At 41.0% G+C, this 26,193-nt stretch overlaps 1 protein-coding gene across 1 annotated transcript in view; it reads right to left on the bottom strand.

Annotated features, from left to right (window-relative positions):
• Positions 1–26,193, bottom strand: part of CFAP91 (cilia and flagella associated protein 91) — a gene marked incomplete at its 5' end in the record, with an annotated part of 161,206 nt that overhangs the window by 25,540 nt on the left and 109,473 nt on the right. The window contains 6 exons of the mRNA XM_081235477.1: positions 11,738–11,829; positions 12,393–12,541; positions 16,452–16,673; positions 18,937–19,083; positions 20,271–20,342; positions 21,798–21,914. Coding sequence (XP_081091603.1) covers positions 11,738–11,829; positions 12,393–12,541; positions 16,452–16,673; positions 18,937–19,083; positions 20,271–20,342; positions 21,798–21,914 — 799 coding nt within the window. The remainder of the gene's footprint in view (positions 1–11,737; positions 11,830–12,392; positions 12,542–16,451; positions 16,674–18,936; positions 19,084–20,270; positions 20,343–21,797; positions 21,915–26,193) is intronic.

The raw sequence follows: 26,193 nt of genomic DNA, 5'->3' as shown, positions 1-26,193 counted from the left end.
GCAAAAGAAAAAAGAATAAACAGACAAAAGAATAGGGACGGGACCTGCACCAGTGGGAGGGAGCTGTGAAGGAGGAAAGGTTTCCACACACTAGGAAGACCCTTCACGGGCGGAGACTGCGGGTGGTGGAGGGGGCAAGCTTCAGAGCCATGGAGGAGAGCACAGCAACAGGGGTGCGGAGGGCAAAGCGGAGAGATTCCCGCACAGAGGATCAGTGCTGACCAGCACTCACCAGCCCGAGAGGCTTGTTTGCTCACCCGCTGGGGTGGGCGGGGGCTGGGAGCTGAGGTTCGGGCTTCGGAGCTTAGATCCCAGGGAGAGGACTGGGGTTGGCTGTGTGAACACAGCCTGAAGGGGTTACTGCACCACAGCTAGCCAGGAGGGAGTCCGGGGAAAAGTCTGGACCTGCCAGAGACAAGAGACTTTTTCTTGCCTCTTTGTTTCCTGGTGCGCAAGGAGAGGGGATTAAGAGTGCCGCTTAAAGGAGCTTCAGAGATGGGCGTGAGCCGTGGCGATCAGCACGGACCCCAGAGGTGGGCATGAGACGCTAAGGCTGCTGCTGCCGCCACCAAGAAGCCTATGTGCAAGCACAGGTCACTATCCACACTGCCCCTCCCGGGAGCCTGTGCAGCCTGCCACTGCCGGGGTTCCAGGATCCAGGGACAACTTCCCCAGGAGAACACACGGCACACCTGAGCCTGGTGCAATGTCATGCTGGCCTCTGCCGCCGCAGGCTCGCCCCGCCTCCGTACCCCTCCCTCCCTCAGGCCTGAGTGAGCCAGAGTCCCTGAATCAGTGGCTCCTTTAACCCCGTCCTGTCTGAGCGAAGAACAGATGCCCTCCGGCGACCTACACGCAGAGGTGGGGCCAAATACAAAGCTGGACCCTGGGAGCTGTTTGAACAAACAAGAGAAAGGAAAATCTCTCCCAGCAGCTTCAGGAGCAGCGGATTAAATCTCCACAATCAACTTGATGTACCCTGCATCTGTGAAATAACTGAATAGACATTGAATCATCCCAAACTGAGGAGGTGGACTTTGAGAACAAGATTTATTATTTTTTCCCCTTTTCCTCTTTTTGTGAGTGTGTATGTGTATGCTTCTGTGTGACTTTGTCTGTATAGCTTTGATTTCACCATTTGTCCTAGGTTTTCCTCCGTCCGTTTTTTTTGTTGTTGTTGTTCGTTTTACTTTAAAAAAATTATTTTTCTTAATAATTATTTTTATTTTGTATTTTAATAACTTTATTGTATTTTATCTTACTTCATTTTATTATATTTTATCATCTTTCTTTCTCTCTTTCTTTCTTTTTACTTTTTCTCCTTCTTACTCTGAGCAATGTGGATTAAAGGCTCTTGGTGCTGCAGCCAGGAGTCAGTGCTGTGCCTCTGAGGTGGGAGAGCCAACTTCAGGACACGGGTCCACAAGAGACCTCCCAGCTCCACGTAATATCAAACGGCGAAAATCTCCCAGAGAACTCCATCTCAACACCAGCACCCAGCTTCACTCAACGACCAGCAAGCTACAGTGCTGGACACCCTATACCAAACAACTAGCAAGACTGGAACACAACCCCACCCATTAGCAGAGAGGCTGCCTAAAGTCATAATAAGTCCACAGACACCCCAGAACACACCACCAGACGTGGACCTGCCCACCAGAAAGATAAGATCCAGCCTCATCCACCAGAACACAGGCACTAGTCCCCTCAACCAGGAAGCCTACACAACCCACTGAACCAACCTTAGCCACTGGGGACAGACACCAAAAACAATGGGATCTACAAACCAGCAGCCTGCAAAAAGGAGACCTCAAACACAGTAACATAAGCAAATGAGAAGATAGAAAAACACACAGCAGATGAAGTAAGATAAAAACCCACCAGACCTAACAAATGAAGAGGAAATAGGCAGTCTACCTGAAAAAGAATTCAGAATAATGATAGTAAAGATGATCCAAAGTCTTGGAAATAGAATAGAGAAAATGAAAGAAACATTTAATAAGGACCTAGAAGAACTAAAGAGGAAACAAGCAACGATGAACAACACAATAAATGAAATTAAAAATACTCTAGAAGGCGGCTTCCCTGGTGGCGCAGTGGTTGGGAGTCTGCCTGCCGATGCAGGGGACATGGGTTCGTGCCCCCATCTGGGAGGATCCCACGTGCCATCGAGCAGCTGGGCCCGTTAGCCATGGCCGCTGGGCCTGCACGTCCGGAGCCTTGCTCCGCAGTGGGGGAGGCCTCAAAGGTGAGAGGCCCACGTACCGCAAAAAAAAAAAAGAAAAAAAATACTCTAGAAGGGATCAAGAGCAGAATAACTGAGGCAGAAGAACGGATAAGTGACCTGGAAGATAAAATAGTGGAAATAACTACTGCAGAGCAGAATAAAGAAAAAAGAATGAAAAGAGATGAGGACCGTCTCAGAGACCTCTGGGACAACATTAAACACACCAACATTCGAAGTTTAGGGTCCCAGAAGAAGAAGAGAAAAAGAAAAGGACTGAGAAAATATTTGAAGAGATTATAGTTGAAAACTTCCCTAATATGGGAAAGGAAATACTTAGTCAACACCAGGAAGCACAAAGAGTCCCTTACAGGATAAATCCAAGGAGAAACACGCAAAGACACATATTAATCAAACTGTCAAAAATTAAATACAAAGAAAATATATTAAAAGCAGTAAGGGAAAAACAAAAAATAACACACAAGGGATTCCCCATCAGGTTAACAGCTGATCTCTCAGCAGAAACTCTGCAAGCCAGAAGGGATTGGCAGGACATATGTAAAGTGATGAAGGAGAAAAGCCTACAACCAAGATTACTCTACCCAGCAAGGATCTCATTCAGATTTGATGGAGAAATTAAAACCTTTTCAGACAAGCAAAAGCTGAAAGAGTTCAGCATCACCAAACCCACTTTTCAACAAATGCTAAAGGAACTTCTCTAGGCAAGAAACACAAGAGAAGGAAAAGACCTACAATAACAAACCCAAAACAATTTAAAAAATGGGAATAGGAACATACATATCGATAATTACCTTAAATGTAAATGGACTAAATGCTCCCACCAAAAGACACAGATTGGCTGAATGGATACAAAACCAAGACCCATATATAGGCTGTGTACCAGAGACCCACTTCAGACCTAGGGACACATACAGACTGAAAGTCAGGGGATGGAAAAAGATATTCCATACAAATGGAAATCAAAAGAAAGCTGGAGTAGCAATTGTCATATCACACAAAATACACTTTAAAATAAAGACTAGTACAGCAGACAAAGAAGGACAGTACATAATGATCAAGTGATCAATACAAGAAGAAGATATAACAATTGTAAATATTTATGCACCCAACATAGGAGCACCTCAATACATAAGGGAAATACTAACAGCCATAAAAGGGGAAATTGACAGTAACACATTCATAGTAGGGTACTTTTAACACCCCACTTTCACCAAAATGAAAATAAATAAGGAAACACAAGCTTTAAATGATACATTAAACAAGATGGACTTAATTGATATTTATAGGACATTCCATCCAAAAACAACAGAATACTAATTTTTCTCAAGTGCTCATGGAACATTCTCCAGGATAGACCATATGTTGGATCACAAATCAAGCCTTGGTAAATTTAAGAAAATTGAAATTGTATCAAGTATCTTTTCTGACCACAATGCTATGAGACTAGATATCAATTACAGGAAGAGATGTGTAAAAAACAAACACATGGAGGCTAAACAATACATTACTTAATAACAAAGTGATCACTGAAGAAATCAAAGAGGAAATCAAAAAATACCTAGATACAAAGGACAATGGAGACATGACGACCCAAATCCTATGGGATGCAGCAAAAGCAGTTCTAAGAGGGAAGTTTATAGCAATACAATCCTACCTGAAGAAATAGGAAGCATCGCGAATAAACAACGTAACCTTGCACCTAAAGCAATTAGAGAAAGAAGAACAAAAACACCCCAAAGTTAGCAGAATGAAAGAAATCATAAAAATCAGATCAGAAATAAATGAAAAAGAAATGAAGGAAATGATAGCAAAGATCAATAAAACTAAAAGCTGGTTCTTTGAGAAGATAAACAAAATTGATAAACCATTAGCCAGACTCATCAAGAAAAAATGGGGAAAGACTAATATCAACAGAATTAGAAATGAAAAAGGAGAAGTAACAACTGACACTGCAGAAATACAAAAGATCATGAGATTACTGCAAGCAACTCTATGCAAATCAAATGGACAACCTGGAAGAAATGGACAAATTCTTAGAAATGCACAACCTGCCAAGACTGCATCAGGAAGAAATAGAAGATATGAACAGACCGATCACAAGCACTGAAATTGAGATTGTGATTTAAAACCTTCCAACAAACAAAAGCCCAGGACCAGATGGCTTCACAGGCGAATTCTATCAAACATTTAGAGAAGAGCTAACACCTATCCTTCTCAAACTCTTCCAGAATACAGCAGAGGGAGGGACACTCCCAAACTCATTCTACAAGGCCACCATCACCCTGATACCAAAACCAGACAAGGATGTCACAAAGAAAGAAAACTACAGGCCAATATCACTGATGAACACAGATGCAAAAATCCTCAACAAAATACTAGCAAACAGAATCCAACAGCACATTAAAAGGACCATACACCTTGATCAAGTGGGGTTTATTCCCGGAATGCAAGGATTCTTCAATATACGGAAATCAATCAACGTGATGCACCATATTAACAAATTGAAGGAGAAAAACTGTATGATCATCTCAATAGATGCAGAGAAAGCTTTCGACAAAATTCAACACCCATTTATGATAAAAACCCTGCAGAAAGTAGGCATAGAGGGAACTTTCCTTAACATAATAAAGGCCATATATGACAAACCCACAGCCAACATTGTCCTCAATGGTGAGTTTACAAGCAGCTCATGCACCTCAATAACAAAAAAACAACCCAATCCAAAAATGGGCATAAGACCTAAATAGACATTTCTCCAAATAAGATATACAGATTGCCAACAAACACATGAAAGAATGCTCAACATCATTAATCATTAGAGAAATGCAAATCAAAACTACAATGAGATATCATCTCACACCGGTCAGAATGGCCATCATCAAAAAATCTAGAAACAATAAATGCTGGAGAGGGTGTGGAGAAAAGGGAGCACTCTTGCACTGCTGGTGGGAATGTGAATTGGTACAGCCACTAAGGAGAACAGTACGGAGGTTCCTTAAAAAAGTACAAGTAGAACTACCATATGATCCAGCAATCCCACTACTAGGCATATACCCTGAGAAAACCATAATTCAAAAAGAGACATGTACCAAAATGTTCATTGCAGCTCTATTCACAATAGCCCGGAGATGGAAACAACCTAAGTGTCCATCATCGGATGAATGGATAAAGAAGATGTGGCACATATATACAATGGAATATTACTCAGCCATAAAAAGAAAGGAAATTGAGCTATTTGTAATGAGGTGGATAGACCTAGAGTCTGTCATACAGAGTGAAGTAAGTCAGAAAGAGAAAGACAAATACCGTATGCTAACACATATATATGGAATTTAAGAAAAAAAAATGTCATGAAGAACCTAGGGGTAAAACAGGAATAAAGACACAGACCTACTTGAGAATGGACATGAGGATATGGGGAGGGGGAAGGGTAAGCTGTGACAAAGCGAGAGAGAGGCATGGACATATATACACTATCAAACGTAAGGTAGATAGATAGTGGGAAGCAGCCGCATAGCACAGGGAGATCAGCTCGGTGCTTTGTGACCGCCTCGAGGGGTGGGATAGGGAGGGTGGGAAGGAGGGAGACGCAAGAGGGAAGGGATATGGGAACAGATGTATATGTATGACTGATTCACTTTGTTATAAAGCAGAAACTAATAAAAAATAAAAAAAAAGTCATGTACCAAAATGTTCATTGCAGCTCTATTTACAATAGCCCGGAGATGGAAGCAACCTAAGTGTCCATCATCGGATGAATGGATAAAGGTGTGGCACATATATACAATGGAATATTACTCAGCCATAAAAAGAAACAAAACTGAGTTATTTGTAGTGAGGTGGATGGACCTAGAGTCTGTCATACAGAGTGAAGTAAGTCAGAAAGAGAAAGACAAATACCATATGCTAACTCATATATATGGAATCTAAGAAAAAAACAAAAAATGTCATGAAGAACCTAGGGGTAAGATGGGAATAAAGACACAGACCTACTAGAGAATGGACTTGAGGATATGGGGAGGGGGAAGGGTAAGCTGTGACAAAGTGAGAGAGTGGCATGGACATATATACACTACCAAACGTAGAATAGATAGCTAGTGGGAAGCAGCCGCATAGCACAGGGAGATAGCTCGGTGCTTTGTGACCACCTAGAGGGGTGGGATAGGGAGGGTGGGAGGGAGGGAGATGCAAGAGGGAAGAGATATTGGAACATATGTATAACTGATTCACTGTGTTACAAAGCAGAAACTAACACACCATTGTAAAGCAATTATACTCCAATAAAGATGTAATAAAAAACAAAACTACAATGAGGTACCTCCTTACACCAGAATGGCCAGAATGGCCATCATCAAAAAGTCTGCAGACAATAAATGCTGGAGAGGGTTTGGAGAAAAGGGAACCCTCCTACACTGTTGGTGGGAATGTAAATTGATACAGCCACTATGGAGAACAGTATGGAGGTTCCTTAAAAAACTAAAAATAGAGCTACCATATGACCCAGCAATCCCACTCCTGGGCATATATCTGGAAACAACCACAATTCAAAAAGATACATGCACCCCAATGTTCACTGCAACACTATTTACAACAGTGAAGACACTGAAGCAACCTAAATGTCCATCAACAGAGGAATGGATAAAGAACATGTGGTACATATATACAATGGAATACTACTCAGCCATTAAAAAATAATGCCATATTCAGAAACATGGCATTATCATACTAACTGAAGATTATCATACTAACTGAAGTACGTCAGATAAAAGACAAATATCATATGATATCCCTTATATGTGGAATATAAAGACAATGATACCAATGAACTTCTTTACAAAACAGAAACAGACTCAAACTTCAAAAACAAAGTTATGGTTACCAAAGGGAAAAGATGGTGGGGGGGATAAATTAGGAGTTTGGGATTAACACACTACTATATATAAAATAGCTAACCAACAAGGACCTACTGTATAGCACGGGGAAATCTACTCAATATTCTGTAATAACCTATATGGGGAAAGAATCTGAAAAAGAATGGGTATATGTATATGTATAACAATCACCTTGGTGTACACCTGAAACTAACACAACGTTGTAAATCAACTATATTCTAATATAAAATAAAAATTAAATTAAAAAACAAGAATAAAAGCCATATGATCATCACAATAGATGCAGAAAAAGCTTTTGACAAAATTCAACATCCATTTATGATAAAACGTCTCCTTCACAAAGTGGGTGTAAAGGGAACATACATCAACATAATAAAGGCCATATATGAATTAAATGAAAAATGAATTAAACACCTAAATGTAAGAGCAGAAAGCATAAAACTCCTAGAAGAAAACACAGGCAGAACACACTGACATAAATTGTAGCAATATTTTTTGGCTCTGTCTCCTAAGGCAAAGGAAACAAAAGCAAAAATAAATGGGACCTAATTAAACTTAAAAGCTTTTGCACAGCAAAGGAAATCACTGACAAAATGAAAAGAAAACCTACTGAATGGGAGAAATATTTGCAAATGGTAAGACCAATAAAGGATTATTATCCAAAATATATAAATAGCTCATACAACTCAATATCAGAAAAACAAACCCAATTAAAAATGGGCAGACGACTTGAATAAACTTTTTAAATTTTGGCCGTGGCATGCGAGATCTTATTTCCCCAACCAGGGATCAAACCCACACCCCCTGCAGTGGGAGTGCAGAGTCTTAACCACTGGACTGCCAGGGAAGTTCCCTGAATAAACATTTTTTTAAAAAGAAGACATACAGATGGCCAACAGGCACATGGAAAGATGCTCAACATTGCTAATCATCAGAGAAATGCAAATCAAACCCACAGTGAGATATCACCTCACACCTGTCAGAAGGGCTATCATCAAAAAGACCACAAATAACAAATGTTGGAGAGGGTGTGGAGAAAATGGAACCCTCATGCAATGTCAGTGGGAATGTAAATTGATGCAACCACTTTGGAGAACATTTTGGAGGTTCCTCAAAAAAGTAAAAATAGAACTACCATATGATCCAGCAGTCCCACTCCTGGATATGTATCTGAAGAAATGAAAATACTAATTGGAAAAGATACATGTACCCCAATGTTCATAGCAGCATTATTTACAATAGCCAAGAAATGGAAGCAACCTAAGTGTCCTTTAATAGAGGAATGGATAAAAAGATATGTGTGTGTGTGTACACACACACACACACACACACACACACAATGTAATACTACCTAGCCATAAACAGAATGAAATTTTGCCATTTGCAACAACATGGATCAACCTGGAAGGTATTATGCTTTGTGAAGTAAGTCAGACAAAGACAAATACTGTATGTTTTCACTACATGTGGAATCTAAAAAATCAAACAAACAAATGAATTTAACAAAACAGAAACAGATCTACAAATATAGAGAACAAACTAGTGGTTACCAGTGAGGAAAGGGGAAGTTGGGAGGGGCAAGATAGGGGTAGGAGATTAAGAAGTACAAACTACCACATATAAAATAAATAAGCTACAAGGATATATTGTAGAGCACAGGGAATATAGCCAATATTTTATAATAACTTTAAATGGAGTATAATCTATAAAATTTTAAATTGTTGTGTTGTACACCTGAAACTAATATAATGTTATAAATCAACTAGACCTCAATAAAAAAATTTTTTTAATTCATCCAAATAAAAATTAATAATGAGATATGTCAAACGGTCTATATGTAATATTACTTAATTTGGGGTAAAGAGTATCTATAACACATGGATGTCTTATTTGGAAAGAGAAACAAAAGGCCCTAGTGTGTGCTCCCTGTCCAGGTGGCTTTCTTCATCTGGGCTACATCCACACAAAGGGAAGAAGTTAGGACTTCCCCAGCTTGCCCACAGACAAGTCCCACTGACGCCTTTATATCTCGTGCCCCCTCCAGCTCCTTCCCCTCAGAGCCAGGAGAAGCTGGGGAGGGGGTCACAAACTAGTAACTTTTTTTTTTTTGCGGTACACGGGCCTCTCACTGCTGTGGCCTCTCCCATTGCGGAGCGCAGGCTCCGGACGCGCAGGCCCAGCGGCCACGGCTCACGGGCCCGGCCGCTCCGTGGCATGTGGGATCTTCCCAGACCAGGGCACGAACCCGCGTCCCCCGCATCGGCAGGCAGACTCTCAACCACTGCACCACCAGGGAAGCCCACTAGTAACTATTAAACAGAGGATTTCCCCCCTCCTTCAGTTCCCTCAGGTGGAATTGATCTGAAGCAGGTTGGCCTCACCTTGGACAGAGGAGAAGGAGCAAGGAGTTGCATGTTTTCTTAAGGATCTAGAAAACATAAGATCCCTTTTATAATATAAGGTGATAGAAAAATATTATTTGATTTAATTTAACAAAATTAAATTTTGTTGGTAGAGGCACTATCATACACTGTTGATGGGAGTATGAATTAGAACAATCTTTTTTGTGGGGGCAGTTTGGTGGTATCTATCAAAACATAAAACACACATACCTTATTTCCAGCACTGTACTGCTAGGAGTTTACTCTCAGAAGCATGACCAGGGTGTTCACTGCTATTTATAGGAACACACACTGGGAACAAACTGGATGCTTATTGCTGGGGTGGGTACTGGTTTAAAAAAGTACAATCATGTAATGGGAAAACAAGATATTTCTTTGTTCTCGTCCAATGCATTAGAACTACCATTCCTTTCTCACTGGTTACGTGATCTTAAATATTAACACTTCTTTTAAAGCTGTCTAGAATTCCCCTGCAAACTCTAAAGCCTCCCAAGCTCTTTTTTCACTTACATATTAATCTTCTGGTTGCATCCTTCCCTCTGGGATCAGGACTGTCACCAATAGTCTGAAAGCTCCGGAAGAACACTGTTTTTAAAAACACGTATTTTTTTCTCCTTCTCTATTGACTAAAAGCATCAGTCTTTAAAAACATGCCACTTTTGGCAAAGGATAAGTGAGGATATTTATACTGAGATCAGTCCTGGCAGGAACAGGAGATACTGTGACTCACGCAGAGCTGCAGAGTCAATTTAGGTGTGTCAGGCTTCCCAGCTTTTCAACACCTGCCTTGCACATGCCCTGCCTGCAAAAGGCTACTACAGTTGGAAAACCCTGTATATTCTCAACATTTGCTTTACATTGAAAAAAAATCAAATTACAAACTTACGGGTACCAAAGGGGAAAGAGGTGGGGGAGGGATAAATTAGGAGTATGGGATTAACATATACACGCAAGTATATATAAAACAGATAACAACAATTCACTGTATGGCCTGGGGAACAAAATTCAGTATCTTGTAATAACCTACAGTGGAAAAGAATTAGAAGATTTTATATATATATATATATATATATATATATATATATATATATATATATATACACACACACATATATAAACTGAATCACTTTGCTGTACACCTGAAACTAACATAATATTGTAAATCAACTATATTTCAATAAAAACCAAACCAAACCAAAACAACAACAACAACCAAAATACACCTCTTCTGGGAACTTGGGAACTGCCTCTTTTTTTTTTTTTTTAAATTGGAGTATAGTTGCTTTACAATGGTGTGTTAGTTTCTGCTGTAGACAAAGTGAATCAGCTCTACGTATACATACATCCCCTCCCTCTCGAGCCACCCCTCACCACCACCCCTCCATCCCACCCCTCGGGAACTGCCTCTTCAAGAAGGTTTGGATTTTGACGCTCCGTCAAACTTATTAGAACTGCACCCATCCATACTAGAGGTGATTATATTCTGCAATCAGACAGCATCGAGGGAACGTGACAACTCTGAAATAAGAAAATGCAGTGATTCTCCTTCAGAATTTTCCCCATACCTCTGCTCAGATTTAAATCTCTGGAATACTGAAAATAGTTTCTACCTTTAAAAAGATCATCACGGGCTTCCCTGGTGGCGCAGTGGTTGAGAATCCGCCTGCCAATGCAGGGGACACGGGTTCGAGCCCTGGTCCAGGAAGATCCCACATGCCACGGAGCAACTAGGCCCGTGAGCCACAACTACTGAGCCTGCGCGTCTGGAGCCTGTGCTCCACAACGAGAGACACCGTGACAGTGAGAGGCCCGCGCACCACGATGAAGAGTGGCCCCCGCTCGCCGCAACTAGAGAAAGCCCTCGCACATAACAAAGACCCAACACAGCCAAAAATGAATGAATAGGGTTTCCCTGGTGGCGCAGTGGTGGAGAGTCTGCCTGCCGATGCAGGGGACATGGGTTTGTGCCCCGGTCTGGGAAGATCCCACATGCCATGGAGCGGCTGGGCCCGTGAGCCATGGCCACTGAGCCAGCGCGTCTGGAGCCTGTGCTCCACAACGGGAGAGGCCACAACAGTGAGAGGCCCGCGTACCGCAAAAAAAAAAAAAAGAAAGAAAGAATGAATGAATGAATAAATAAATAAATAAATAAAAATTTTAAAAAAAGATCATCACGTGGAGCATTTGCATTGGCTTACCCTTTTCTTTGACAAAGTCCTTTTGCAACTGTGGGATCAGGAAACTATAAACCAACTCGGCAACAATCTCCTCTGACTGAAGCTGAGTTCGACTAAAAAGTAAAAAACAAATTAAACGAGTATTTCCTTTGTTGCCTTACTTGAGCTGCCAATTTATACTTGGATCCTCCTTGTTTGTGTAAGAAACTCCACTGCTCAAATCCCACCACTGCCTTTTCCTTAAGTGATCTGAAGTAGCACATTCCCGGTGAGTTTGGTTAACTCCATGGAAAATCCAAATTTGTCCTTCACTTAGCCTGCCTACCAGGAAGGGAGGGAGTGTTAGAGATACAACTTACAAATGGCAGCCAGAAACCCTGCGGTGATGTCCAAGTAAAATTGGACATACTTACTCACATTGCTTTCATGCTTTGTGCTATTCTAAAAGTAAGAAATATGAAAGTGCTCCAGACTGCAGAGGATAACTGAAAATTCTATTCCCAGTGCTGTTACCATACAAAGGTACAGGCTTGCTGGCTGCTGCTAAAACAATGCATACTGAAGCATGAGTTATATATTTGTTTCTCCTTAGTGGTGAAATCTTAAGCTCTTGAAAAATACATATGAGTAACAGCAAAAGGCTGTCCATTCCACCATCTGTCCCCTTGGTACACACCGGCTTTCCATTTCATAAGCAATGTCATTGATTTCCTCAGCCATCTTCTCTATTTCTGCCCTGGCTTGTTCTTCTGCAGTATTCTCTTCAGTGTTCAGTATTATATCCTCCAGATAGGAAGTTACAGTACTTTGGTGAACTTTAATTACCTGCAAAACCCCAAAATACTCCAATTACTCAGAATAGGAATGCTACTACTGTACACAAGAAAAATGCATGAACATTGGTTGACTTTTTTAGCACATCTACTTCATTCATCAGTAGTCCCCTCATTCATTATTCTTTTTTTTTAAACTATAGATAGTCTGTTTCTAATCCACCTATCTACCCACTCTGGGAAGCCCCTACCTATCTGGCTCATTTTAGAATTATGGGGTGGGCAATACAACACTGCAGAAAGATCATGGGCTTGAGTCAATAGCCCTGTTTTGGATCCTGGCTTTGTTCTTACCAGCAGTGTAATTTGGTCAAGCTACCTAACTGTGGCAGAGACTAAGATATATATATTACACAATGTCCTTTCTTTATTCCTCTTAAAGGATTCTTACAGGGAAAGATGTAGCTTTTTTCTTTTTTTTTTTTTTCTCTTTTCATTTCTCATTTCATGGGGACAAAATGCAGGAGCACCAGTCATCTTAAACTGCCATGAGGGTCACACCCAAGGGACAGAAAAGCAGGAAGCTAGAAGGATCCTGGGTCTCTGGTGAATTTTTTTAACTATCTTCTCAGCCCTGGACTGCTTCTTTTAAAAGCTTTCTTGAAAGAATATAGACTATACATTTAGAAAAGTGCAGAGCACATAAATGTACAGTGCAATGAATGAGGGTCAAGCCACTGCTAGGATCCCAGAGGTCACTGTGAGTTCTATCTGACCACAGACCCTTCCCACTCTCATGAGTTTATGGTAAAGACTTCCTATTCTTTAGGGTTTCACTCCCTAAGTATGCAACCATAAATAATACAGTTTAGTTTTACCTGTTTTACAGGTAGATACCAAGGAAGTATCACAAGCATCAAGGGTGTCATACTTAGTTTTGTATGCATTCTGTCTCAACAGATTTTGAGCTTTGGGGGAAGGGCACTTTTTATTTAATGTGTGAGTATTTCTTCGTATCTGAGATAATGCTTGGGACTCAGTAACAACTCAGTACCTGCTTCTTGACTGGCACTGCAGCAGGACTCTGAATATGAAATGTTTACTGAATATCTACCTGTAAAACACCAAGTCCATAACCTTGAATCCCTATGCCTTCCTTATGGGAGAGACCCAATGACCAGTTTAATACAGTTCAACCGAACAACCAACCAACCAAAATATATTTTCTTAAAGTCTGTTATGTACAGGGCTCCCCTGGTGGCGCAGTGGTTGAGAGTCTGCCTGCTGATGCAGGGGACACGGGTTCGTGCCCTGGTCCGGGAAGATCCCACATGCCGTGGAGCGGCTGGGCCCGTGAGCCATGGCCGCTGAGCCTGCGCATCTAGAGCCTGTGCTCCACAACGGGAGAGGCCACAGCAGTGAGAGGCCTGCGTACCGCAAACAAACAAACAAACAAACCCCCCCCAAAAAAAACAACAAAAAAAATCTGTTACGTACAGAGGGCTATGCTGGCGCTGTGGAAGGCACGTGCCTGCTCCGATGGAGACCACAGACTTATTCAGGAAACAAGTCACACCTAGATGGAACAATTAGACAGTTGAATCTTGTAATAGTTCAGAGGTGGAAAGTTTAATTTGGTTCACCTCTAGTAATACATGTATTTTTGTGTTTACATATGTCTTTATAAATGTGTATGTTTCTGGACACATTTGTGCTTCTATGTGCGTAAGTGAATAAGGAAACGTATGGGTAGCTATATGTGTGTACCTCCCATCTTTGCTAATATTGTGCATGTGGGCTTATGTTTGTGTGTCTTAACTTATAGATGTGCAAAAGTGTATATGTGTTTAAAATATGAGTCTATGACTTTCTATGTTTCTCAATATCTACATGTTATTTTTCTGGAAATTTACTCATGTGTACATTTCTTGGTTTTGGTATATTTATGTGCAAGAATATTTATCTTTACGAGGGTCATATGATGGGAGATAGGGAATTTAAATGATGCTGGGGTCCAGAGATGGATACATTTTTTACATAAATTTTCCTTAACTCAGGCTGGAAGGGTCATCTTAACCCTTTCTTGCCCCTCCTAGACATGCTGACATTTCCTGGGATCATTCCCACTTAAGAGATACCTTCCTAGAAGCCTTTCACCAGCTTCTTCCTTTACGTGTTTCTGAGTATAGTGGTTCCTCTGTCTCTTTCCTTTTATTCTCACTCCCAACTGGTTCTTCCCATCCCAACTGGTTTTTCCTTAGTGATATTAGGTAGAGGATAGTAAATTCTGGTTTGCTAAAAATTTCTACATTTCAGTAACTCTTTTTTTTTTTTTTTTGGCGGTACACGGGCCTCTCACTGTTGTGGCCTCTCCTGTTGCGGAGCACAGGCTCCGGACGTGCAGGCTCAGTGGCCATGGCTCACGGGCCTAGCCGCTCTGCGGCATATGGGATCTTCCCGGACCGGGGCACGAACCCGTGTCCCCTGCATCGGCAGGCAGACTCTCAACCACTGTGCCACCAGGGAAGCCCTCAGTAACCCTTTTTAAGGAAAAATGTGTTAGGATGGTAGGAAGCTAGAATATGAATTATTATTATAGGCTGTATGACACTATAGTTAAAAAGCTTTAACCCAAAACTTTTTAAAGCTGTATAGAGGATGGGAAATCTGTTTAATTTTAATCAATTTCTTATCTGAAAAAACACACACCGAATACTATTCAGGAGTCAATCCTAATTCCATGGGAACTGGGTAAATCCTTTGAATCCCAGATCAAATAAGAAGACCCCAACTTGACATCGCATTTTTTTTTTTAACCTGAGGAGCTCAAAACTATCCACATATATTAATACAATTCAGACAGCCTCTTAGATAGGAATTTTTTTAAGTTCCAGGTTGGTTCTTTCTGCCTTTCCCATCTGGCCCACATCTGGCACAAGGGAAACTCACACAGTCTTTGCCTTAACATATTCTGGGTGTGCTGGCTGCCCATGCAGCCTCTTCTGTGCCCACCTCCCCTCAGCCTGCCCAGCTTCCTCCTCTCCGTTCCGGGGGTGAAACGCCCTAGCTGAAAGAATACACTTCAGGCTCTCCAAGAAAGGGGAAGTACTCGTCCCCACCTCTGGGTGTGATTTTTTTGGGGAATTAGTCACAGCACAGCTCCCTTTAAAGAAATCTTCCTCACAAATCTCCTCCAATTTTAATGCTTGAGCTTTTGTATACTTGATGAGGGTGAGAGTGCTTTGAGATATTACTGGTTCCTCAGATTTCCTCTGAGTTTGCATCTTGGTCACTTTGGAATTTCACATCTCTTGAGTCTTGGTCAGAATTCTAATTTACCAGCCTGGCATTCCTAATTCCCAAGGTTGTATCTTTAGTCAGAATCTCTCTTCTAAACTCTATCTTGTATATCCATCTGCTGAAATGACACCTCCACTAAGATGTCTCAAACTTAATATAAATCAAACTCTTCATTCCACTCGTGCCCCTAAACCTATTCCACCCTCAGCTTTCCCGCCTCAGAAAATAGAACCATCACCTCCCCACTCACTGACACCGGAAGCTGGACATCATACTTGACTTTACCCCATTTCTCACTCTGGCCTGAGTTACTTCATCAGCCTCCTTCCAGGTCTCCTTGTTTCCACCCTGTCCTCCCTACAACCAACTGTTCACACAGCAAAACAGAGTGACTTCTTCAAAATATGTCACCGGGCCCCATTTGTTTCCTTCATGAAACTTAACACATTTTCTGATCCTACACTTATTTGCATGTTATATAGGATTTAAGCACCAGGAGAGAAGGGGCCACACCTGGTTTTTCCCTCCAAAGTACCCCACAGTGCCTTTGCACAGTGCTGGGCATATCATAGGAACTCAATACATTATTTGTTGAAGACAATGAAAAACAAAAAACGAAAGTCATTTCATATCATGAGTTTCCTGCCAACGTCCCCACTTGCCTCCTTAAATATCTGGTCCTCCTCCTGCAGGCGCCTCTCTTCCACCTGGCGCCGGCCACTCTCTTCGGCTTCACGCATCCTGCGCTGCCGCTCGGCCAGCATGGCCAGGGCGTGGACCCTCCTCTCCTCCTGCAGTCTCACCAGCTCTTTGGATAGGAAGTCAAACATGTCTGCCAGCACCCATCCTTCCAGTCCAGCCAAATGGTTTTCAACCAGTGACACCTTAAAAATAATAATATAACTATGAGGATACAAATTCCACTGAGAATGGTGATTTATGAGGAGGGATGCTGGATTATCCTTGACAGTCACTTCACTTTCAGAATGCACTTAGTTTTTATTAGGAATATTATCTCCAGACTGGCCCCATCCCAAGGGTTTTACTAGGAAAACTTACGATACAAACTTAGACTTGAGAAAGTAGATTGCTCAGGCACTGATGGATGATAGTCTTCAAATTATAAAGAGGATTTAGCAAAACATTTGTTAGTGTCCACACAGAGTTTTTTTTTCCTTTCAATTTTATCCAGAAGGTAAAGTGCTTGGGTCTCCCCAGACATGAAGGGAAATGTCAAGGTTTTTATTAAAAGGTAATATTGGAGTTCAAAAAAATAGAATCTCTTAAAAATTCGCTCATGGTGCCTTTTAATTTTTCAATGCTTTGTCCTTTAACACAAGTTTGGGGAATTTTAAGATCTTCAGTAACATGAAAGTAGAAAACCTTAGTACTTTTTATTCATTTAAATAATTTCAAAGTCATTAAGAACTATCTTTGAAACAGAGCGGGAAACAAGCCTACATGTCTGTGTAATCACTGAGGTAAAACAGGGGCTAGGGGCCTAGAGTTCTTGGCCAGGAGTAAGCCACAGTATCTATTTATGGATCTCTCTGTGCTGGCTTTGGCACAGGGGGAACAAAAGTGTTTGAAAAGATTGTACTGTGTTCCTGCTCCTATCCTCAGGGATAAGGGGGAAAGGCTCTTCTCCCAGGCACTTGCTGTTCTCACACTGACGGTTCTCCCTCAATATGAGAGAAGGAGAAAATGAGAGGATCGGCATTGCTGTAGGTACCCGTGGGGTGCCCACTCCCCCAGATGCCTGCATCTTACTGGTGTATCCAGGAACAGCCGAAGGTAAGCAGGGTGAGTCTGTGGCTATGTGACAGTTCTTCCCATTAATTCCTCCCATAGCTCTTAGCTGTCATGATGTCTATCAAGTATTTATCCACTAAATGAGGTAGACGGGTTGAAAATCCTGGATTGTCTTAGCTGTAGCTGCTAAAGTCTATAATCAGAAACCTTGAAGGGGCCAAGGAGGGCATTTTTCCATCCAGGTCCTGGGTATTCTGCTGCCAGGGCATTCTGCTCCCTATTTGAACAGAAGTGCAGCCCATCTCCATCATTCCCAGGGCTCCATGATGCCCAGATTTAGAGACTCCAGTGTCTGCATTCTCCTCTTCTTTCTCTGCTTCCTCTGCTGGGTCTCACAGTCTGTGGCTTTCTTTCTCCCTCCCTGCAAACCAGCTCCCATCACTCAGAGACCATCCCCAGTCCTGCTGTCATGTAAAAGGAATAAAGTGGTGCTCGTTTCCGAGCTGCTTAACATTTGTGCCTAATTCACAGCACAAGAGTTACGTTTGTTACTAAAGGTGGGTCATGTTAGCTTTGCTGTAAGTTTACTTTCTTTTTGTTTGGCCATACCGCGCGGCATGTGGGATCTTAGTTCCCCAACCAGGGATCGAACACACGCCTCCCTGCATTGGAAGTGTGGAGTCTTAACCACTGCACCGCCAGGGAAGTCCCAAGTTTACTTTCTTGTAACGCTAAAATCTCTGCAAATTGGTTCTTTTTCATTTTGATTTACAGATAAGTGGGACAGATAGTAAAAGTGTATCTACACTGTAGTCAACAACATTAAATACTATGTGTCTATAGACAAATGCCAGAAGAAAGTAGGAAACACATTTACAGTTGTCGGGTTAGAGCTGCAATTAGCAGCTATTGTCAGTCACACAGAGCTCAGACGACCTGGTGAAAGTCACAGAATATCATATTAACATATTTAATATGCAGTTTAAGGAGTATGAGCTATGTACAGCTCCAAAACTCATAAATGAGTATGGATAGTTTTTAAAATCTCATTTCTCACTTTTTTCTTATTGCTTTAATTACTTATTCATTCTGCTAAGCTCCCACTGAAATATATTAGAGTCACCAAATATTTAAGAAAGATTGGAAGAGAAAACCTTTCAAAATTGTGGGGGGTTTTTCTTTTCTTTTTGCAAATAAAAAACTAAGAGCAGACTCAATTCAGGGAGGGCACAGCCCATTCAAATTCTGGACTGCAGCACCACTGATGAAAAATGCTGGGCTTGTGGGGGGTGTTTCTTTTTCATCACATCATTTATTGTTACTATAATGTTGCTTGTATAATAATAAAAACCAAGGGAAAAAATGGGACAAGAAAAGGAGAGGAAAGGAAAGAACCTTGTGCTCGTGCAAGTTCCTCTGTCGCTGCAAGGCCAGGGTCACCTGCTTCTCGGCTTTCTTCACCAGCCTGTCCTCCTCTTGCAGTGCATGGCTGGTGCGCAGCTCCTGGATCAACTCCAGTCGCTTCTCTTTCCCTTCAAACATCTGTGTCAAGTCAGATCAGAGAGAGACTTGAAAATCAGCATCCGTTGTGCCAGGCACGAGGCCTCACAGACAGTGACTTGTGAGGCACTTGTGAACAGAGGGTTCTGTTCTGCCTTTCGGGGCCACAGAGCAGGTGTGTGCCACAGAGCTAGCGGTCAGCCCTCTTTTCTGCACCTTCAGCTGCTCAGGCAGAGAAGGAGCTTAGCTATAGGTTAGTTAGTTATTGACTCAGTTTCTTAAAATGCCTCTCAAAGACAAGGTGACAACTCTAGGGTCATGTTAAGAAACTAGAGCCTTCTCCTCATTTCCTCTGCTCCTTCCCTAAGAAGGCTGGGGGTGGTATTTTTCATGGTCATATTTTCTTTTCCAAGAGATTTGCTCCTCATCTGGAATACAGGATCTGCTGTCTGAACTTAACTGCTATGTTTCTCCTGGGGAAATATTGGCAGGAGAATAGAGAATAATGCTGAACACAGGATGCTCATCCAGCCTCCCTGAACTTACTCACCATAACTGAGTCTCTTAAGAGTTACAGCTGTCTGGGGAGAAAAAATGTTTCAGCTGAGGCTTTGTATCAGTCCATTTTTAAACTGAAGTGTGAGCTTGCTCTAGTGGCACAAATAATCTGGCTAAAGCTTTTAGTCAGGAAGACCAGAGGTGAATTTGCTGGCAGTTAACATAATCCCCCTCAGACTCATATTACTCGCCTGTAAAATGGGTAATTGATACAAAAAAAGAAAAAGAGCTGATATATGTAGAGCAAAGAATATATAATGTGAGCATATGCTAAGAGTTCAAAACTGTAGTTATTACTTAGCTATTTCATTTATTATTCAGGTATTGATAGCTATATACAAATGCAGATAATTGTATTACAACTTTGTGGAAAATAAGAGAATCTACTTGTGATGTTTAGGGTCACAATTCAGGTATGAAAATTGCTGGATTTATCAATTCCAAGGAAGACATTAGCTTCACACTGCCTTGGGTACACTACAGCAAACAGCAGGCGGTCCTTTCTTGCCTTGTTACTGTGCCACTCGGGTAAACTATGGCAACTCAAGAGCATAGTTCCATAGGACAGCAGGGTGCAAGAGGCAATTCACCCCAAGGAACCAAGCACATATGCGTTCTGTAAATCTATTCTCAAAGGAGAAGAACAGGGCCAGTGGTTGCACCCTACGCACCATGTTCTGAACGACTCTGCCCCGGAGTAACTTTTGAAGGTAGATCACAGCCATTTCTATATCTTCTTCTTCCTAAAAGAACAAAGGTAGAACCAAGCAGCTTGAGAACAGCAGCAGTCAGCATCAAATACTTTTTTGAAGATTTTTATCAAGCAAAAGATTTATATCTAGCAAAAAGCTAGATGCCAAAAGGATTTAAAGAGAATAAAACATCATCCCTCTTTGAACATATAGGACTTTAAATGTTACTTACTGTATTGTTAAAATTCATTATTATTTTTTCATGATAAATAAGATATCATTAGTAAATTACATCAGAAGCAAAAAATTCACCCACTGTCATGGTATCCTTACAAATTAAGCCATTTTCATTTTTTCTATATTCCTTTCCAGCAAAATCTTTCTTGAAGAAGTAAGTATTGCTAATAACATCCCTTTTGCAATAGTATTTTTATGTTTGATCATACGTAGACGAAGAATACAGCTATTCTATATCAGAGTCGAAAATGAGGTGCTTTTCACAAGAATTTAGCTAAACTGGTAAAATAAGAATATAATGGATAAGATCAGCTATCTATAAAAATCACCTTAAATAAGTGTATGTCAAAAGCAGAAAGATCAGAGTCTGCAAATTTACTTAAAGCCCCTCTGAATGCAAAAGTAATCAACAGTGGAATCAATGGCATTAACACTCGTGAATGACAATGTGTTAACCACAGGCAGTGGTCGGCACAAAGTCTAGAAAAGGGGACACTGCCCAGAAGCACATCGTGTCCAGTCAGCGGGAGCATTCCACTCCCTCCAGAGACATCAGAGCCATCGGAGGTGCTAGTGAGATCTCCCGTCAACGCCCCTCCCTCTGACAAAGCACAACAACCTTCTGTACAATTTGGCTTCTTGTGAGAACTGCCCTGTATTGGGAGATAACAAGCTGACCTCCCAGGAGCAATATCCTGATATACCAGGCAGTTATATTTCTCTCTGTAAAGTAACAAATTTGCATTGTGGCATCTCCAGCAGTTTCTTGTAGGTTTAGTCTGAGTCAGTCCTTTAAATCCTAACCAAATACGGAATGTTGACCAAACTGAGTCTGGGGCCCTGTGAAGGTATGGCCCTGGTCAGGGTGAACTCTCTAAGCCAGTCTTGATGACACCTCTGGTATTGCATTCCTCTCTAACTCCAGCTGTCATCAGCCACTTCCTCATGTGGGAAGACAGTTACAGTAACTGATCATCATTCGATCTTCCTTTTTTTTATTTGACGTACATCAGAATTACCTTCTGATGCCTATTTTTCTTGGGAAGATTTTCTTCTTTGTGTTTTTATTCTTGAAAAGGATTGACTTTAGATTTCATTTCATTTTGCTTGTTTTTGTGTGTGCATTTGAAACATAAGGATAAAGGCAACGTAAGTCATATCTTGGGAAATGAACACTGTTATGTTAGGTTTGTTTTTAACCCAAACTATCTGGAGAATAAACAGCAATACTGAATTTAGCTTTTCAAATAAAAGAAGCTTCAAACTTACATTGGAACTCATCTCCAAAGTTGGAGTTGGAAGTCGAGGTTGAGGTATTGGCTTTCTTTGAAGAAAACGCATTGGTTTCTTTGCTTCAAGGCCCTTATTCTTCTTTTCCAACAGTGCCTGAAATAACACACCAGTGAGTGTCATTTCTTACCTTTGTATTTTTTCCCACTACCAAATCTAGGCCACAGATCTGAATATCAACCAGAAATAATTTTCTCTATGGCCATCCTAGGACGGTTTGAGAAAGTCCAAACCAGGGTGCACCTATGATATTCCCATGCATAAGTTAACCACTGAACAAACATGAAACATATTCTAGGTGTATCCATTTTAATCAAAAGTTTTGGAGACTTTAAACATTTTTTTTTTGAGTTTTTGAAAGGTTCTGTCATGTGTATATGGAAGCAAACCCCCCAACTCCTGTTCTTCCACATGAGCTAATTTGCTGTTTTAAATGACTGCCTGGGCAATAGAAAATTGTGCTGTGTAGTAAATGACTGAAATATTTAGTATGTTTTGTTGTTATGGGGGAACTAAGGGGCATTAAATGGCAATTATCTCAGTGAAGAGAGCTTTACTTTGGGCCTGAAGGCCTACACATCAAGATTTTTGAACACGGTTCCTTGTGGAAGAGTGTATGTGTTTAAACATGCACTTTATTTTCTTACTTTTGATCATCAAAAATCCTGCCAAAATTATACATAAGATTTTGTTCATCAGTTCCATTTTCAGACATAGGGGGATACTTTTTAACTTAAAAGTATCAAAAATTCTGATCTCTGTGATTTTAAAATCACACTTTCATTACTTTTTCATCACATAATTTTTATATTATTTTTTCCATAAAACACAAATAAGTGATAAAACACTTAAATAAGTGATAAAGCACTAAGCCAAGACTTGAAATTAATAAAAATATGAAAATTATGAGTAAAATTTGGAACCACATCCAATTATTGTGGTTGTAACAGAGCATCTGAGTTTCCTGAAAATAAATCTGATGGCAAATATATATAATAGCTCTATGATAACCCAAACTAATGAATCAACAGGAAGCAGCAGCAGTTTAAAAGTACAGTTTGCCCTTGAACAACATAGGTTTGAACTGCATGGATCCACTTATACATAGATTTTTTTCAATAAATATATTAGAAAAATTGGGGGAGATTTTTGACAATTTTTAAAAACTTGCAGACAAACCACATAGCCCAGAAATATGGAAAAAGTTAGGTATGTCATGAATTCATAAAATATATGTAGATATTAATCTATTTTATCATTTACTACCATAAAATACACAAAATCTATAAAAAGTTAAAATTTATCAAAACTTATGCACATAAACACTTACAGACCAAACATGGTGCCATTCAAAGTCAAAAGAAATGTAAACAAATGTAAAGATGCAGTGTTAAATCATAACTGCATAAAAGTAACTGTAGTAGATACTATACTACTGTAATAATTTCATGACTACCTCTTATTGCTTCTGTTGTGAGCTCAAGTGTTGCTAGTATCCACTTAAAATGTAGGGTGACACTAATCATCTATGAGTGAACAGTTCATCTCTCCAGTTAATTGCATGTCATGGTAACAAATGATGTCTAGCAGTTCTTGTATATTCTTCATTGTGTTTAGTGCAATACCGTAAACACTGAGTAACACTATGGGAGCCATAAGAAGTGCCACTAGTGATGGTGGGAATGCTCCCAAGAAGCAGAGAAAAGTCGTGACATTACAAGAAAAAGTTGAATTGCTTGATATGCACCGTAAATTGAGGTCTGCAGCTGCAGTTGCCCACCATTTTAAGATAAATGAATCCAGCGTAAGGACCACTGTGAAAAAGACAAAGAAATTCATGAAGCCATCACTGTAGCTACACCAGCAGATGTGAAAACCTTGGAATCTTTGCAAAATACCTTTTTATCGCATGTTGAAAATGCAGCTTTCATGTGGGTGCAGGATGAAAGGCATACCTATAGACTGTAATATGATTCAAGAAAAAGTGAAGTCATTATAGGAGAACTTAAAGTAAAAGGATGGTGAAGGATCTAAAGCTGGAGAATTTAATGCCAGCAAAGGATGGTTTGATAGTTTTAGAAGGTTTGGCTTAAAGCAAGATAACAGGAGAAGCAGCTTCTCCTGACCAAGAGGCAGAAGATACGTTCCCAGACACCACTAAGAAAATCATTGAGGAGAAAGGATGTCTGCCTGAACAGGTTTTTAATGCAGATAAAAGTACTCTGTTCTGGGCTCCCCTGGTGGCACAGTGGTTGAAAGTCCACCTGCTGATGCAAGGGACACGGATTCGTGCCCCGGTCTGGGAAGATCCCACATGCCGTGGAGCGGCTGGGCCCATGAGCCATAGCCGCTGAGCCTGCGTGTCCGGAGCCTGTGCTCCGCAACGGGGGAGGCCACAACAGTGAGAGGCCCGCATACTGCAAAAAAAAAAAAAAAAAAAAAGTACTCTGTTCTGGAAAACAATGCCACAAAAGACATTTATTAGTAAGGAAGAGAAGCGAGCACCAGAATTCAAGGCAGGAAGGGACAAGCTTACTCCACTGTTCTGTGCAAATGCAGTTGGGTTCTTATCAGGACTGCCCTTATCTACAAAGCTGCTAACCCTCCAGCCTTGAAGGGAAAAGATAATCACCAGCTGCCAATCTTTTGGTTGTAAAAGAAGGCCTGGATGTAAAAGAGGCCCTTTTTCTGGATTGGTTCCATTAATGCATTGTCCCTGAAGTCAGGAAGTACCTTGCCAGTAAGGGACTGCCTTTTAAAGTTCTTTTGCTATTGGACAACATCCCTGGCCAACCAGAACCCGTGAGTTCAACACCAAAGGTGTCAAAGTGATCTACTTGCCCCCAAACACAATGGCTGTAATTTAGCCTCTAGATCAGGGGGTGATAAGGACCTTTATGATTCATTACACACGGTACTCTGTGGAAAGGATTGTCAATGCTATGGAAGAGAACCCTGATAGAACACCACAAAAGTCCGGAAGGATTACACCATTGAAGATGCCATCATTGTTACAGAAAAGAAAACTGTGAGAGCCATTAAGCCCAAAACAATAAATTCCTGCTGGAGAAAACTGTGTCCAGATGTTATGCATGACTTTACAGGGTTTATGACAATGTCAATCAAAGAAATCATGAAATAGATTCTGGGCATGACAGAAAAGGTGGTGGGGGGGTGAAGAGTTTCAAGACATGGATCTTGAAGAAATTCAAGAGCTAAAAGACAGCACACCAAAGGGATGAACAGAAGACAACTTGATGGAGGTGCGTGCTCCCTAACCAGTGACACACAATGCGGATGAGGATGTCGAAGAAGCAGTGCCAGAAAACAAGTGACATTAGAGGATCTGGGAGAACAATTTCAATTATTCAAGGCTGCTTTTGACTTCCTTTTATGACATGGACCCTTCTATGATATGGCCACTGAAACTAAAGCAAATGATGGAAGAAGGATTGGTACCATATAGAAACATTTTTAGAGAAATGAAAAGCAAAAAAAGTCAGACAGAAATTACAATGTATTTCTGTAAAGTGTGCCTGCCTCTCCTGCCTCCCCTTCCACCTCCTCTACCTCTTCCACCTCTGCCACCCCTGAGACAGCAAGACCAACCCCTCATCTTCCTCCTTCTCTTCAGTCTACTCAACATGGAGACCATAAAGATGAAGACTGTTATGGTGATCCACTTCCACCTAATGAATGGTAAATAATCATGCCATACAGTTAACAAACTACTTATCTGTTGTATATGTGTGTGTCTTTGTGTAAAAATCTAGTAACTATACAAGATGTTTTCATGTCATCATGATCATCATCGCCTAAGTATTCATTGTGTAGAACATTGTGTCCAAGACTTGTATTGAGTTCAATGAAGTAAGATCAAACAAGAGAGCTGTGTTACAGATTTCAACTGAAGAAACTGTTTCAAGAAGGAGAGAGTAACCAGTCAAGTACTGCAGAGAGAAGAGAATTGACCTCTGTGTGGTAGTTAGCAATGCGGAGGGCACTGTTAACGATAACAGATTCATTGGAGAGTCTTTGTTTTAAAGTCTGTTTTGTCTGGAGAAGATCAAGATGGTGGAGTAGGACACAGGACTCACCCCCCGCAACGAGTACATCAAAAATACGGACACAGGACTCACCCCCCCCCCCCACAACGAGTACATCAAAAATATATCTACATGTAGAACAGTTCTCACTAAAAACTAACTGGAGACTTACAGACTTGCACAACCAAGGCTGTAAGAAAGATCCACATGAAACTGGGTAAGTAGAGAAGAGAAATGATCAAGTCACAACCTCCCAGGGGATTCAGAAGAGGAGGGGGTTAAACACAGGCAGAGATCCTTCCTAGGGAGTGAGCAGTTTGAGTCACATA

This window comes from Mesoplodon bidens, assembly GCF_964165515.1.
Source record: "Mesoplodon bidens genome assembly, chromosome: 5".
Classification (NCBI taxonomy): Eukaryota; Metazoa; Chordata; class Mammalia; order Artiodactyla; family Ziphiidae; genus Mesoplodon; species Mesoplodon bidens.
Note: the sequence above shows the minus strand (reverse complement) of the source record. Positions and strands in the feature narration are given on the sequence as shown.